Here is a 16,682-nt window from a genome sequence, read left to right on the forward strand (position 1 = left end):
CTTAGATCTGCACCGCAATATATACATATAAAAAGAGAGAATTACAGTTATCTTATTTCAGAAAAATTTATTTAACAAACTTCAGGAGTGTTGCTTGACACTTCCACAGGCTTCAGAAGATGAACAGTTACCTGTTACTGCACAGGTTGCCATTTATAAGGATGTCGCCAAGACAATCAACGCTGTTTTGAAATATTTCGCCATCAAAACACATCTCCCAGCGTAAGTCAAACAGTACTATACAAAGCCAGATGGAAAAAAAAGTTACTGTATTTTCCCTAGAGGACTCCCTACCCCCAACAAAAGGCCTCTTCTTCAGCTAACAGAGGGCATCCTAAGAATCATTCACAATTCCACCAAGTCTTGGGTGAACTCAATGGCCAATTGTCCACTGCCTTCCTCTAATCCGAGTGGGAGGCACCAGCCTGAGACTCAGTCTGGCTTCGGCTGCCTTCCCCCCGGGAAGGGGCCGGAGGCACGGCTTCCCACTAGCATGAAAGGGAGTACGTGCAGAATTGATTTCCAGTTTTGGATGTCACCAAGAAGGCACACTGAAATTACACCCATGCTTCTAGACAAGCCATGGACACCCTTAACCTCCTGCAGGAGAACTGTCCTGCCTGGCATGGGCACCCCTAGGCACCACAACCGATTTATTCATTAGTAAAGGCACTCTTACCACCTGGTAACACCAAAATGCAACAGTTCACGACTGGACCTTGCAGACTCTCTCTGGGGTAAGTGGCTCTGCTGAAGTCAACAGCACTGTTCACACAAGCATCTGCACGTTCAGCCCACTAGCATGCCGGCAACAGTGCAATTCAGCAAATCAAAAGCACCTTCACAAAGAGACACACAATCACAGTGTGGTTTTCCAGAGGGAGGTTAAGGGCATAAGTCCTTGTCCTCGAGAGCAGGTCAAGAAACCCTGACAGAGCCCCAAACATCACAAGAGCTTCAGGAGCTGGCTGGGTAGCACAGCTCTGTGCGTCATCTCACCAGAAAGACAGGCAGATTCACACGCAAAAAGCACAACTGGCACTGTCCACAGCAAGCCTGGTCTGAAACTGCATTGCAAAACAGGCTTAGGAGTGTTGTCTTAAAACCATATGGAAATCCAAGAAGGAATGGAGACTGTCCTCATGAAAGCAAGCAAGTCCGCAGGAGTACGTTCAGCAGGTGTGGATGTATACTCAGGCAGGACTTAAGATTCGTAGTTTTCAAAGTCAAAGCTGTTTACTCATGGTTCGCCTACACAGCCTTCTCAGCCTTTGTGCTATGATGCTTTTGTTTCAGGGGGAAAATTGTGTCAAACTTGCTGCACAGGAAATGAAAACCTTGCTCAACAGTTATCAGACAAGTTAGAGATGAAACATGTAGAAACATTTGTCCTAAAACAAAAATACAGGCAGCTTTACCAGCGGATACAAAACAAACATTAAACCAGAAACCCTGACGTTTTTATCCGTGGGCTGTATGTCAGGCAGATTTTGGCCAAGTCCTTGTATTTCCACCAGCTGTGACAGATTAGAGCTGCCCCCATCAGCCCCTCCTCCTTAGGCAATCATGGGCTGCTTCTCCTCCCAGGCCCACTGCTGATCAGGGGAAGAAAAGGACTTGGTCCGGTCAGGAGGATCTAGAGCTTTCTCCTCCCAGAAGAAATGATACAGGAGACTCAGCTACAGGATGAGACTATGCCCCATTGCCCCAGCAGGAAACCCTGACAACCAAAACACGTCCCAGAAGGTGGGGTGGTCTCAGACTGGTCTGCCCAACCACAACGGCCACCTAAAGCCCCTGCAGAGCTTGTCCCTCTTGCCCCAAAGGGACTAAAAAGAAACTGGGAAGAGCAATACCCCATTACAGTGAACTCCGCAAGGGCTGCGAGGGAGCCAGTTTGGGCGACGGATTGGCACATGTCCTTCAGGGGTGGCAAAGGAGCGGTGACAGTGGGGAGAGGCCACGAGGACAGGAACGTGCGCTGCCGCCCGACGAAGCCATCACAACCCTTCCCTGTACACCTGCATCACCCAACGCCTGCCCTTGGCCGCAGGAAAGCTACATCTATCTCCCTGCACCTCTGTCGGGAGCGTCCCAGAAAAACTCACAACGGACAGATACAGGGAACATGCCAGCAGGAAACAAAACGGGTGACCACATCAAGATCTGTGTGCCTTCTCTTTTGAAAGAGAAATGGAGGAGGGAGATCCAGTGAAGATTTCCATACTCGACACCAGTGAGCATGGCCAGGAACAAATCATTTGTCCCCGAGTCAGAGCAAAGCCATGAGACCCGCCGAAGTTGTGCCACACTCTTCACAGGCTCCAGAGTTCGGGGGAAAGCGTAGCATCACCAGACCTGTAGCAGTACAGGTTTTGTGCAAGCCTCAAAACAGCCCATGTGTGTAGACTGCAGTCCGCCACCCCTCTGAGCGTTTAACAGCACACCCTCTTGTTTAATCCGCTCCTCCAGAAAACCGCACGGCGGCCGCCACCGGTCCCAGTCTCTGCTTTGCTCGTGTTGCGCAGCCCTCCACGCTGACCAGTGGGTGGGTACGTCTTCTACAGGAATCAAGACTGACTCATCCTTCCCCTCCTGGCACACAATTTAAGACATGGCGTCCTTTTCAAACTTTGTTAGACTCCCTTTTTTCCAGTTTAATTGTCAAAGCTGATTACACAGAGGTGGAGGTACACCCTTTGCACCTAGATTTTGCCTACCCTGTTCCTGGGGTGCGTGAGGCTGTTGATGTGAAGTCCGCTGATCCCGTTAAGGAAGAAGAGAAAGGCGGCGATGAACTCGCACCAGTACGTCAGCGTGAAGCCCGTGAAGGTGAGGTGATCCTTCACGAGGATGGAGAAGCTCAGAACCCCGGTGGCCGACAGCAAAAAAGAGCAGAGGATGAGGACGGAGCCCATCGACCACTTCCGCCTCGCGTTGGCATCCTCGCAGACCTGGGACACCATCAGCAGCTCCAGGCCGAATATGGCGACCACGACGGCGAAGGACACCATGCTTCTTATGGGGATCACCCCCACGCTCAGCCCCTCCACCCTGGCCAGGCTGAGGTCGGTGACGCATTTCAGGACGCTGCCGTTGCTGAGGGTGCAGAAGTGCCACAGTCCGAAGAGCTGCCCCCTCGCGAAGAGCCAGCGGCCATCGCAGACGGAGATGGACGACAAGACCACCGCTATCGCCACGCACAAGATGATCAGGCCCCTGATGAGTGTCTCAAAGAAGGACTTCTGCGGTCTCCGGTGCGCCAGCAGCCTCTGCGCCTTAAAGGGTAGCGGGGAGGAAGAAAAAAACCCCCGGGTTAACCGCGCTACTTAAGGGCGAAATGAAACCAGAGGGACAAAGCCGTGGGACTTCAGCATTTGAAAATATTTGCTTGTGCGCGTCCAACCCCTTCTCGCAGGAGAAGGCGACGCAGTTACGGGCTGTACCCAGGAGAGAGGAAGGGTGGGTGAAGCTCTCCCGGCTCCACAAACAACGCTCCCACGTCGAGGCCCGGGTTTGGGATCGCAAAGGCTCTGGGCTGAGCAAGATCCCTGCCCCGCGGCCCCCCGTGGGGCGGCCTCCTGCTCTGGCAGGGCTGGAGTGAAGCCACCGGTCCCTGGGAGGACGGACGGAGGCCGACGGCTGGGACAGGGGAGGCGGCAGAAGCGGGGCGGGGGGGCACCCAATTTGACCAGCACTGCCCTCCCGCCGCCCTGCAGCCAGCCGGGCTCTCCTCCTCTTGCCGGCGGCAGCAGCGCTCCGGACCCGGCTCCTCACCCCGAAAGCGGCACGGCTCGGCTTCCCCGGCACCGCGGGGGGTGTGTGTGTGTGTGGGGGTGGTCTCCGGCTGCAGCCCCCTCCTCACCGAAACTCTCCCCAGAGGGCTCAAGATTGAATTAAAAGCCAAGCCAAGCCCCTCCCGCAGCCCCCTCCAGCCCTGCGGCGGGGAGAGCGGCTGCAGGACACCCCCCCCCCCCCCCCCCCCGCCGGCGGTGGGGAGGGGAGAGCCCCGGCCCCGGCCGAGCCGCTGCCGGTCCGGGGGGGTCGGCGGGAACGATCCTGCCGGTGCGCCCCGCGGCTCCGGGGAGGGTCGGGGCGAGCGCGGCCGCGCAGAGGGACAAGGCGAAGCGAAAGCCCCGCGGCGGGGGCGATGCTCTGCCCCGTCCCGGCGGCGGGAGCGGGCGGGCGGCCACGTACCTGCGCCCCGATGGCGGTCATGCTGCCGGCAGAGCCGAAAGACGCGGGCGGGCTCCGGCCGCGGGTTTTTATGTCCCCGGAGGGCGGCGGGCAGCCCGCCCTCCCGCCACGCCCGCGGGGCCGGGGCGCCCTCCGGGCCCCCCCCCCCCCCCCCCCTGCGGCTGAGTCAGCACCGCGGCCCCGACGGGCGGAGCCGGAGCCGCAGCCGGAGCCGAGCCGAGCCGAGCCGAGCCGGCCCGCTCCCCCCGGCACGGCCCCGGTATAGCGGGCGAAGGCAGCGCTGCCCTGGCCCGCGGCGCAGGCTTGTCCGTGACCGCCCTGGGAGAAGGTGTCGCGGGCGGGCGGCAGCCGTTCCTCCCGCCCCCGTCCCCTCGCCGTGTGCCTGCCTGGGTATCACCGGCTGCCGGAGAGCCCGAGGTTTTGGTTCTCGAGGCAGCGTTTCTGGCCTCGGTGCCGGGCCTTCGTGGGGCGGGGAACGAGACCGAGACCCGCTCGGCCCTGCCCCTGCCCCTGCCCCGCGGTGTCTGCTCCCTCCCGGTGTTGGTGTTTCCGAAGCCCCTCGGACACCGGCTCTCCTTGCCCGGCCTCTCACCTTGGGCTGTGTGCGCACCCTTATCTGATACCAGCGTACTTAACCTTATGTATCTCTACCTGTACCGTCAGCAAAAACGTCTCTGCTCGTAAAGTTTTATGCCCTCGCTCTCTTTCTCGCTCGTGTCTTGCCATCCTCTAATGAATTACCGATTGCTTTACTTTTTTTTTTTTTTTTTTTTGGTCTGAAACAGCTTGGAAAAAAAGCCCAAGGAAGTTGGGTTTTGCTGTGTCATCAAAAACTCTTGTTGGGTTTTGCTGTGTCATCAAAAACTCTTGTTTTAATGCCAAATTCTGATTTCGAATCCAGTGGAGAGGTCTGCAGAGACTCTCCACAGGCTCCAGCGGGTGGACTCAGGGGGTCGTTGTTCTGGGCCTCCCTCGTATGTGGCCAGGGTCAGCATTTGACCATTCCCTTTCTAGCCAAAAGGAGTTGGAAGGATCTCCTTCTCCACCATCGGCTGGTAAAAGTTAGCCTAACTTTACCCTTCTTACGGCTTCCGTTTCTGAACAAATCAGTCATCTATACAGATTGTCTCAATATTTTAATCTCTACACAGTTTTACAAGGGCTTTCTATGTTTCCTTTAAAAATACATATATATCTGCTATGATGTGGCTGGGGGTATTTTCTGTACCACTATTTCTAGTAAGAGTCTGTGTTCTGAGCAGTATGTTTACTTCAGTTTTCGTTCTTCAGATTTTAGTGATAAATTCTGACCTTTCTCTCTTCTTGCAAAATCTTTTAATCGTTTCTCTTCAAAGTTGTATACATTATTAGATTATATGTCTATCAAATACTGAATTGGGATTTTCCAGTTTTGCAACACGCGGCAAATTTTTTGCAAGGTCTGTTGTTAAAACTTCTTTTGTGGGTTTGTGGTCTGCAACATTTTTTTGTTTTCTGAACATGTTATCCAAGCTAGCAAACTTGATGCTTGCCACATCCCTTTCATTTTAGGTTCATCATCTGATAGCAGTTTTATGACCGTCCTCGGCTATTTATTCCATGCGTTAAACAGCATTTCCGTATTGCAGCGTTCAGACCGATCACATGCATTTGCTGTTACACCCTTCCACTTCTAAGTTCCAAATTTAACAATGGCTCAAAAAGCACAAGCAGGTCTTGTCTCATTCGCTGCATGACCTGAACAAATGCTGCTTGCACGTAACTGTGCTAAGCAAATGCAGGCTCGGGCCAGACAAAACACACCAACTCTTATCCGGCAGAAACCTCACGTGACTTACGCTTTCTGTAACATAGGCACAATCCTGCAAAGCATTAGGCAATTTGGCCCCCAATTAGCAAAATTATTAAGCAGAGATCTGCCTTTAAAACATGAGTCATCCTTATGACTTTAGCAATTTAAGAAAAATAATTTTTAATAGTGAGGTGTATCCTGCTGAACAAGATAATTTTTTTTCTGTAAAAGCCTGTGGTAAGGCTCACATGAGTAAACACGTGCATAAAAAGCTTTGTAGAATGACAAAGTGGTTGCTTCTGAAACCAAAACTGCTCCCTGTCATAGTTGGACCCTTTAGTAGGTATACAGTTATCTGCCAAGCTGGTTCATTGAGGAAAAGGGTGGTTTGGGGATGGTACTTTTGCTGCAAATAAAAAAAACCTGCTTTAATATTTTGTATTTAATTTAGTTTTCCCAAATATAAACCAGAATTAAACTTGACCTGTAATTAATATCAGCATTGAATTGGTACTTTCAGATTCACTCTTTACTGAAGTCACAGAGAGGAGGACGATCGTAACAGTTGTGTAAACAGTCACTAACAGTTTATTAACGTTTTTTTTCTGCTGTTGCTTAGCTGGAGATACCTTCTGATAGAGATGTCTGGATTTATGAAACCTGCGAGAACTGTGCACCTTTTTCGAATGGAAAAATGAGTTTTATCTTCATTGTCTCCTAAGAAAACAAGCCAAATATATTCTCCGTCTTAACAGAATTACTTGAAAAAAGACAAATTGTAGAAAAATGCCTTGAGATTATTATTTTGGAAAATTGTATGTGAATACAGTTTTACAATAAAAAGAGTTCAGTGCTTTAAAAAGGATTTTTTTTTTCTTTTTTTTTTTCCTGAAAAATACGTTACCAACCCAGTAAATGACCTTTAAAGAACTTCAGATGTATTTTTGGTTCAGCTGTGTTGATGTACTTGGTCCATTGCCAGTTTCATTATTTTGTTTAGAAAGTCCCTTTTCTCTATTGTTTAAGTGGGTATTTCACATCCTATCCCTGGAGAGAAAGTTTTCAGGGAAATGTGTTCATAAATAATGGAAATTACCAGAGACTGTTGTAAAACGTGCAAATAGTTTCATCTGTTTCATTTAAAACTGTAAGAATTTAACACTGAAGAACCTGTTCCAGCTTTTCTCCTGCGGGAGCCCAGAGAAGGTTCAGGGCTGAAGTCTGAGAGTCACCAGGGGCTTAGGGAATGGTTACCCAATGAAGTATTTCACTTCGAGGTGACACAGAACACAAGTGACTGAGTCACCACCACCCTGGGTTAATCTAATTTCCAAGTTGGTTACTTCTGTAAATGCATTTGTCTGTTGACTAAAATTTTTTCTGATCATGTCTTTAATTCTTGGCATAGCAACTGATGTGGCTAGGCATTTAAACCCTCATTTTTGTCACATCCCCATTTCAAGGTGTCTTTCTAGGCAGAAGTTGACCTGATCTTGGAGACAAACAGATTTTCAGTATCTTTCAGCAAACTGAGACTCTGGGAGATGCTCAAGGCCCATGCGAGGGACAAAATTGTTTGTTTTTTTTTTTTTTGTATCTTCCCCCAAAAGTGAGCATGTAGAAAAACTCATGAGTAAGCATATAGAAGGCAGAGGCTAGCTGTCTTGTGTCACTGTTCTTTTGCAGTTGTGTTTGTTTTTTTTGTTTTTTTTTTTTTTTTTTTTTTTAATTCTGTTTTTTATTTTTCTGGCAGTAGATTGAAAATCCAAGTTGAAGAAGCTGCATTCAGCTCAGGCTGGGCTGACACAGAGCTTCTGGAATGGGGCAAGAAGTCAGCAAGTTGCTGGCAAGCTGCTCAAGACCGGCAATTTCTGGGAACACAGGCAGTCATCCTCAGTGAATAGCACCCCAGGCAGCATATGCAACATAAGGGGGTTTGGGGTTGCACCAAGGCCCACACAGCTCTGACCAGCACCTTATCATAACTACTTTAGCTCATGATTTTTCCTCCCGTCGCCACAAGTTACTGCAGCCAAGCAGACAGCCTTGCCGGTTTCACTTTGCCTCCTGCCTGGACACCTCTTCGGTGCTGTTGGAAGGCAGATGATGCTCACCCAGCCTGGGTGCTACCACGTCTCCCTGCAGCCCCAGGCTCTCCCACTCACTGATGGACGTGCTCAAGAGACCTGGGCTGCTGGACATGGCAATGATACCCACCGCTGATGTCTGGGATCCTATTGTTCATCCGAATCAAACAGTACCCGTTAAGGCATTCATAGCTGGGTTAGAAACATGCTGGTAATATGCCAGTTCATTACAGTGACTTTACCCCCCCACCTCAATTAGCTCCAAGAAGAGAGACTTTAAGCAGAAGGACAAGCTTAAAGGAATACATTTGTACCCCAAAAAGACCTGTTTTTTCACTTCTGATCAATTTCTGGACCTACCTCAGCATCACATTGCAGACACACAGCACTGGGTGCTTGCTCATTCTGCTTTGAATCCAGCCCTTTCCAGGGACCTCTGGCAACAGTTACACTGGCTTAGTACATACCTCCGAGTGTTTGCATCTGTCCATTGCGACAAACTGATGCCTTGAAACATACATTCAACACAGAGACTAAAACTTTAGCCCTTTTAGCACTACTAGAAAAATTTGCACCCGTATTTCAATGGTATGTAAGCTGGGGGAAATCATATTATTCAGTTTCTCAGCTGCCATGTTTCTTCTCAGTAAAAAGTCAGATCAATGCAGCTAAATACTCAGATTTAAAAATACCAAGTACCTTAAACTTGTGAGCTTGCCTTTCAGATTCAGAGCTTACTCAAACAAGCAGTGTTTGTTAGGAGGAGATGGCGTACCACTATCGGCCTTTTGGAGAACACAGTACAAGTCAGTGCCTCACACACTTTGGTGGAGACAAACAAGGTGTCTCCCTGCCTGTGTTAGCCAAATAACGCAGTTTTTCTTTCTTTCCAGGGTGTGCAATCACCTGCCCGAGGCAATCTGGGCTTGCAAACAGAACAAGCTCCTGCCTTAGAACTGACTGGGCAGAGAGATCATGTAACAAACATCCCAGTGTGCCAGGGCTTTGGGCTCTTTAACATAACTATAAAAAGCATCTCATTGCAGTGGCAGCAGAGCTAGTTATCCCTGCTAACATAAGGATTGGAAGGAATTTGTTGAGCCACTGATTCCACTTCCAGGAAGTTTTTCATATCACCTCTTTCATAGGTCTAACAAGCTCTGGGAGTTTTGACCAGCTGTTCCTCCCCAGAACCATGCTCATTAATGATACTGTATTTTTGAATGGCTTCTCCATTAGTCTAGACAGTCTAAAGCATAGGAAGGCTTTCAAACATTAGAGGCAAGACATATTGAAGGATTTTGAGAACAGCTCCCTACACCTTCAGGTACTCTTGAGTAGCAAAGGATTGCTCTAAAACTACACTGAATGGCAGGATGGTTATAAGAGATGAATCAGCTCTAATGAGCATTAAGAGTGTCAGACTTTGAAAAATAAATGTTATGTATACTGGGACTAACCAAAAATCCAGTAGCCACAGGTGGAAATAGGAATGGTAGTTAAAAGACCACTGCAGCCAAACTCCACGTGAATTCTCTATTCTAGAATAACACAACAAAGCTGTGTTTAACTTTCATAGATCTGCTGGTTCTAGAGGAAATACAAGCTCATTCTATAAATGATGAAGACAGACTCATGCCTAGAATGGATCCATGTTATTGGCACTTTAAATGAGCAGCTGAAGATTGGCTAATTTATAGATCAGTTATCCGAGTCTGAAGATACTTCATATACTTGTGAGTAGGGGAAAAAACCCAAACAACTCAGATTCTATCTTTTGTTCTATTCTATCAACTTTTACACTTCTATTACTGTAAGTCTCACTCAAGCGCGTTATGTCTATGCAGTATCAACTCATCTTACTTCTGAGCAGCTTTGACAACTTGGAAGACTGCATAACTCTTTTTGAGTGACAGCTCAGTGTGACAGATAGAAACCTATCCAAGCCAAAATACATTTTCTTTTATCTCTCCCAATTTATAATCAAGCCCACCAATCCCACAAGACAGCTCAGATGCCCAGTCACCCCAAAGTGGTATTGCCCAATAGTATTTGCTCTGAACACTCAGGGGGCAGAGCAAATATTTTTAACAGCAGCAAATACAATTGTCATTTATTTTCAGCCATATCATCAGGGTCAAGTAAGTTCAAAGGTTAAAATACTTGCATTGTGAAACAAGATCACTCCAGATGAGGATTGAAGAATTTTGACAGAAAGATAGCTGCACACTCCAGTCAGTCTCAGAGTGCTTTGCTTTTTCATCAAACTTAACTTCACAGGGTTGAAAAACCTGTTATGGGCCCTAAGCAGCACACCAATACTGATTTGTTAAATCTGTGCTAGGAGTGTTGCACCTTCACATATATTTGTTAAGAGCAAGCAAAACCCACAAGAAAAAAAAAAACACCAAGGAAAACAACATCCCCTTTTCAGCTTATCTCTAATTGCACTGGGTGCCAATCAGCTGGTTTCTCTGTGCAAGAGCTAATAGTAGAAGCGCGATAGAAGGAACACTGTCTTATCACACACGCAAGTTAACATTTATTATTGCCACATCCAAAGTCCAGATTCCATCCCTGCACACTCTGCAGACTCAGCAAACCAGACTTGAGTGCATGTGTGCCAGCTGGCCTCTGACCTCCTGCGTGCTGGGCTTGTTTCAGCGCACGTCTTTTCCCCTTCGCAAGCACTGCAAGGATCAGGATGTTGCTGGCCTTTCTTTGATCTAATAGAGGAAACAGCAGCAACTCCCTGAGCGGGTGTCAGAACAATCCCTTGTTTTGCAGCACTGCCCAACCATCAGAAGCATCTGTTCCTCCATCAAGAGTACCTTGTTACAGACAGAGCAATGGTTCTGAAGTTATATTTTGGTTTGAGGCTTGCTGCTTCTGTTTCAAATCTCAAGGCTGTATACCAGAATGGCTGTCTATTTTTACCATTTTATTAGTTTAATAAAAGCAATTACCTCTACCTACAAATCTATTTGTAGATGTCCTTAAACCACCACTGCCCTAGCATCACTACTGCCAAAATGTTATTTATGCAACCCTGGAGTCTCGTACTCCATACCAGCAAGCATGATGTGGTCGGTAAGTCAGCAACATTTTCAGACAGCCCAACATCCTGTGGATTTACAGACATTCATCCTACTGCTAAACAACCAGGCCCTCAACTCAAGACAACTCTCTTGTCTTTTTCAACACTCCCCTGGCAGAGGTAGTACCCACAGTTAATGGCTGTGCAGCCATCTTCTGTGTTGCTACTTCTCGCCACAAACGCTGTGCACAGACATCAGTACCTTTGTTTCTGCCTTAGTGCCTTTTGTACAGTCTCTTACTGCAGAGCTCTTACTTCCACAACTTGAATTTTTCAGCTCACTCCTGAGATGCGCAGTTGATTGCCAAAGGGTAGACTCATTGCCAAAGGGCAAGCTACATAGTAAAGACAGCTGATGTTACTTTCTTAAGGAAGGCAAAGCTGCAAGCAGGAAGGTGGTGTTACTATGGTAAAAATAAAGAGTACACAAATAATGACATCCAAGGCAGAGTTCTCAGTCACTTGTATAAACTGGCAAATAGCATTATTTGCAAGTACAAGGCAACGTATAAAAGCCTGGCCAAGACCAAGTCCTCTCTGGGATAAGCACTGTGTACACAGCAATGTCTTCCTAATGCCAGATAGGCATGAAAAAGGAGAACAGCACTGTAACAATTAGTTAAGTCTCACAGGGGAAATAAAGCTGAATGAGGACTAGGATATAGAACTTGCTACTCCCAGCCCACTCTTTAGACAGAATCCAATTCCACTGCTTTCTGTAAACACCTGTTTTGACAGAAAGCATGTTAGCAAAGCACAGCATGCTCACAGTCCATCAGCTTCCAGCAAACAAGAGAGGAAGTGGAAGCATTTGCCAGTATTAACTACATTCTGCTACAGGTTGGCAGAATCCTCCAAGGATAACCAGCTTCACAAAATACAGCTGTGAAGATGGAGCTGGCTGTGGAATTTAGGGCTGGCAAAGAGCTAAAAACATCTCTTACGCTGAACATCTGCTCTTACTCCTCTTTTGCAAGGTGAATGTAATTAACACAATCTCAAATAACTAAACAGAGGATACAAGAGGAGGTAAAAAACCCAAATGTTTATATTACTTACCCAGAACAAGAATAAACAACCTTCTTCCTTATGAGAACAAGGAACAAACCCTTCTTTATCCTAACACATTTTAAAGGGTGAACAAGAAGCTCCAAGAGCACTTCCCATTAAAAGTAGCAAAGGGGGAAGTTATAATTTTTGAAAGCATGTGAGGTAAAGTTATCTCCCTATCTTACCAGTAGCATAAGAAAATACAAGTTAGATAATACACACAGCAAAACCTGCGTAACTTAGTACAGAACTAGGTACTTACCTAGACAGATATGTAACAATAGGTTTCATCCTTACGCATTTCTACAAATCAACTGCTTAACTGAAGACAATTTGATTTGAAGTCCTCACCTGTTCAGGTGCTAACTAGTACAGTGGGAATTAGAATGCCTTATTCCCATATAAGGCTGGGACTTCATTCTCATATGCACTCTGCTGGAATAGTTCAATGTCACATTTTAAAAGCAAAGTCTCCTTTTCCAGCATCAACACCTCCAACAGACTATATGAGGCTGACCAAAACAGGTAAAAAAGCCTATTAGAGATGGCCACAACAGTGGACTTTGTAATAAACCTTTTGCTGATGATCACTGTAAGTCTCCCCATTTGAACAGCCTTGTCAGTGTTAAGCCAGCCTATACTTGATTCACTCCTCACTGTAGACTCAGTACATGGCAACACCAGTACTCTGTATTTACAGCAGTACACAGTGCTAAGGGCATCAACAACTCTGCTGCCTGCGGAATCTTTTCTTTCACAGGGAAGGCTTTGTGTTCAGCTGCTGAGTATTTGCCTTCTCCCCAGAAGCCTAACTGCTGTTGGGGAATAACATCTCCAAGGAAGATAATTTGGCAATTGTTGACTAAGTCCCTGAGAACCCCAGGCAACAAATATCAAGCACCTTGTTCTTCGTATACACAGCACGAGACCTAGCCTCTTCACGATAATCTTTGTAGTGCTCCAGTTTTTGTGGGTTGCCACATGAGAAAGAAGGCAAAGCACTATCAGACATCACCGGATTGGTTTGGACCCAAGTCCGCATGTCACGAAACACAGATTACCGAGCCCCCTCTAGTGGCACAACGACTGGAGAGGTTGGCTTGTGCATCTTAGAAAGAAGTGTTTGACACTTGCAACACAACAATTAAGGGATGAGCTCAAGAACAATCTCTAAGGGATGAGCATCACAACAGCTAAAGTACCAAATGCACTTTAATGAGTTCCAGATTTTGTTCCCAGAAGGAATTTATAATGTGTCAGTACATTAGGCAGGTATGCAACTTGCCCTGAACTACAACAGGCATGAGAAGAACCGACTATAACATAGTAGGTATTTAAAGTTATTCTCAGAAACCGGTTTTCCACAGTATTAGAAATAAGGCATGTTTCAGGTGTGCAAGTGGCTGCTATATTCAGTCTTCAGATGCCGTATTTGCCCTTTAGTTCTTCCACTTTTGCTACATAAGCTTTCATTGCATCTTCTTTGGACATTCCTGAAGGACAGAACACAGGAATCGGTCAGATACCCTTCACAGATTAAAACACCTTTTATATGCAATTCACAGTTCCTTGCTATACCATGTAGCAGCATGCCACCAGAGAGCAGAAAAGATAAGAAGGTCACTTGGCTGTGAATCTAGTATTAAAGTTTTAAACAAATGTGTTCAGCAGTCATAAGAAAGCAGTGCTTTGAAGCAAAGTTACATTTGTACAGACAGCAACTAAACTGTGTATTAGTTCTATTAACGCCATTCACAATTATTACAGGAAAGTTATTCAATCAACTTAGACTGCATTTAGATGTAGTATTGGCTTCTTAAAACACCAGAAAAATCCCATTTTCATAGATTAGACCACCTGTTTGGCTCATCATTTAGTGCAGAGCGCCCAGTTGCACCTTCCAGTTAGAAAAGCTTTAGAATAAACACAACAACTAGGAGGAGAGCTCATTCTCTGGGGTACTAGGCTGGGAGCTGGAAAACAGAGATTTAGGTTTCTGCTGCTGCTACAGTTCTCCTTTGTGTAACATCTTCGGCCAGCTGGGCATTTTGCACCTTAATTCCCTTTCACACAGACTACATTTTTCAGGATTACTTCTGCCTTGCAGAGGTAATCAAAAGTAAGTTTATCATCACAGCATTCTGACCTTCTAGAACTCGTCAGGCAACATTATTTTATTTCTTGCTGAACCACATATGCTTTTCTGACTAGTTTGTCTGTGGTTTTATTTATTAATTTTTATTTTTTAAGCAGATACTTACCTTTCAATGCATTCCAGGCATCCCACTTTGCTTTGCCTTTGAAGTCCAGCATACCAGGGCGGTCTGACAGAGACAAGATAAGCAGCAGAATTAGTTTGTGTGGTCTGGGTGTAGGTAATACCTACTCCTTTCCTAAAGGCTATTTATCTCTTAATTATGATAAGAAACAATGGTTCATCTCTGCAGCTATTACTTACTAACCTGTAGTCAGGAGATCACCTCAAAGGAGCATCCTGGAATGCTATTGGTGGCAACAGAACTATTCTCTGTCAAAGTTCCCTTAAGACAGCAGCATTTGAGAAAAAAAGCACCAAATAGCATGATGTGGTTTTATGTACTTCCTGAAGAGACTGCTGTCGCACAACGGCTATCTGATTAAAGAACATCAGTGCTAAAGTAAAGCAGAAATGCCCTAAGGTCCATTACACAGACACGTGAAAACAAAAGCTAGTAGCATGCAGCTTGGAACTCGTTATCCTCAAGTTAATCATAGGTTTCTAACATATAGCTCTTCATTTGTTCTGTCATCTACGGGTATAAGCTCTGAATTCTAAATCACTTCATTGCAGGCTACACTGTGGCCAAATAGTGAAGAGATGAATGAGATATGGATGTGTACATGCTTATTCTTCACCTAAAGTCCCCTCTGTCTCCTTAAAGACAATGCTTAGGATTAACAAATGGACCTGGACAGTAGCCTGTACATTGGCCACAAAAATACCCTTGCAGTGCTCACATGGCAACATGACCTGCAGAGCTAGTTGGCAGCTCCACCTCTCTGACAAAAACCCTATTAGCTTACTCTTACACAGATTCCTTTCCTAGCCAACTCATGTTGGCTACTGCTTTACAAGAATGCAGCAACTTACAGAAACATTGGTACATTAACAGCTCTAGAGCACCATTTCACCTTGGCAAACATTAATAACGCTAAGGTCCAGCCAGACCAAAAGGATCCTATCTTAAAACCAAAGTCAGTTGTTTTCTCCCTCCATGCTGCCCATCTTGGGAAAATTGGGCTGCAAGCGCCCATACTTACCATTTCCTATACACTTCACTGCCAGCTTTTAATTCACTCAACACCCAAAAAACTTCACCAGCAACTGGGTCAGGAGGCCAGCACTCCAAACAAATGACCTTTTTCCTTTCTAATTCTAGTTACTCGAGCATTACACAAGGTCAACAGAGACAGGCTTCATTCTAAATGTTATTCCTAGGCTGAAGTAGCAGGACAGATTTTGCATAGCATGCCTGCAGAGATATTTCTGCCACGGTCCTTCTGAGATGTGATATTTAATTGCAGCGCCTATAAAATTTTTCTCCTGTTCTTCCGTTTTGGCTTTCCAATACTATTTTCAGCAGCCAGTCCAGCTTAAACAAACTAACCCCCACCTCAAGTATTGCAATTTCACACTTGCATAGTTCGTCTTGCTGTTTAAGCCTGTTTAACTGAGAAGCGTTTGTATTAAAGCAGCATCCCATGACCTAGGCAGCTACTTACTGAGAGGTCTCCAAAAATCCCAAACCCAATATTTGCACAAAGGATTCTCACACCACCGCTGTACGATTCAGACGACTGCAACCGGGTTAATCTAAAAACCGCAAGTCGCACAAACCCTTATCAGCTCGGCTTACGCCTGCCTGCACAGGAACCCACGCCAAGTGGGTACCGAGTCATTTTTTGCTAAACCGCGGGATTGCGCGAAGCGAGGCACGCAACAGGGGAGAGGGTTTGCCTCCCAAAGGGCCTGCGGCCGCAGCCGCGCCGCCCCCGGGACCGGGGCGGTACCCACCCGTGTTCACGTCGCCCACCGTGGCCTGTTTGTAGTGGCTGTAGACGTCCAGCATCTCCTGGTCCGTCGGTTGGGACTTGAGCTGCTTCACCTCCTCGGCGGCCTTCTGGAACGCGGCCTACAGGGGGAAAGGCCCCGCGGCGGGGCGGCGGTGAGCACCCGCACGCTGCTGCTGCTACGGCGGCCGCCACCGCCGCCAAACAGGGGGGACGGAGTGAGGTACCCGCCGGTTCCCCGCAGCCCCCTCCCCGGCACAGCCCGTACCTCAGACATGGCGACGAGCCCGGCGCGATCCCCACTCCCGGCGTCTGCCGCGCCACCCCCGCCGCTCGGCCGCTTCACCCCTCACCAGAGCGTTCGCTGGCCAATCCCAGCGCCACGGGCAACACGGCGCCAATCGGGGCC

At 47.2% G+C, this 16,682-nt stretch overlaps 2 protein-coding genes across 3 annotated transcripts; both read right to left on the minus strand.

Annotated features, from left to right (window-relative positions):
• Positions 1–65: 65 nt before the first annotated feature.
• TMEM37 (transmembrane protein 37) lies at positions 66–4,299 on the minus strand. Of its 2 annotated transcripts, none has more exons than XM_049814831.1 (2): positions 4,198–4,299; positions 66–3,278 (listed from the first exon to the last, which is right to left on the minus strand). In XM_049814831.1, the coding sequence occupies exons 1-2, from the start codon at positions 4,216–4,218 to the stop codon at positions 2,706–2,708; spliced, it is 594 nt and encodes a 197-aa protein (XP_049670788.1). In that variant the 5' UTR covers positions 4,219–4,299; the 3' UTR covers positions 66–2,705. The 2 variants fall into 2 exon arrangements, with proteins under 2 accessions (XP_049670788.1, XP_049670797.1); XM_049814840.1 differs by having other exon boundaries at positions 66–3,272; positions 4,198–4,283.
• A 9,118-nt stretch (positions 4,300–13,417) lies between these two features.
• Positions 13,418–16,640, minus strand: DBI (diazepam binding inhibitor, acyl-CoA binding protein). The gene is made up of 4 exons (XM_049814915.1): positions 16,542–16,640; positions 16,278–16,395; positions 14,485–14,547; positions 13,418–13,716 (listed from the first exon to the last, which is right to left on the minus strand). The coding sequence occupies exons 1-4, from the start codon at positions 16,548–16,550 to the stop codon at positions 13,643–13,645; spliced, it is 264 nt and encodes an 87-aa protein (XP_049670872.1). The 5' UTR covers positions 16,551–16,640; the 3' UTR covers positions 13,418–13,642.
• Positions 16,641–16,682: the final 42 nt, after the last annotated feature.

Source organism: Accipiter gentilis, chromosome 1, assembly GCF_929443795.1.
Source record: "Accipiter gentilis chromosome 1, bAccGen1.1, whole genome shotgun sequence".
In the NCBI taxonomy this organism is placed as follows: domain Eukaryota; kingdom Metazoa; phylum Chordata; class Aves; order Accipitriformes; family Accipitridae; genus Astur; species Astur gentilis.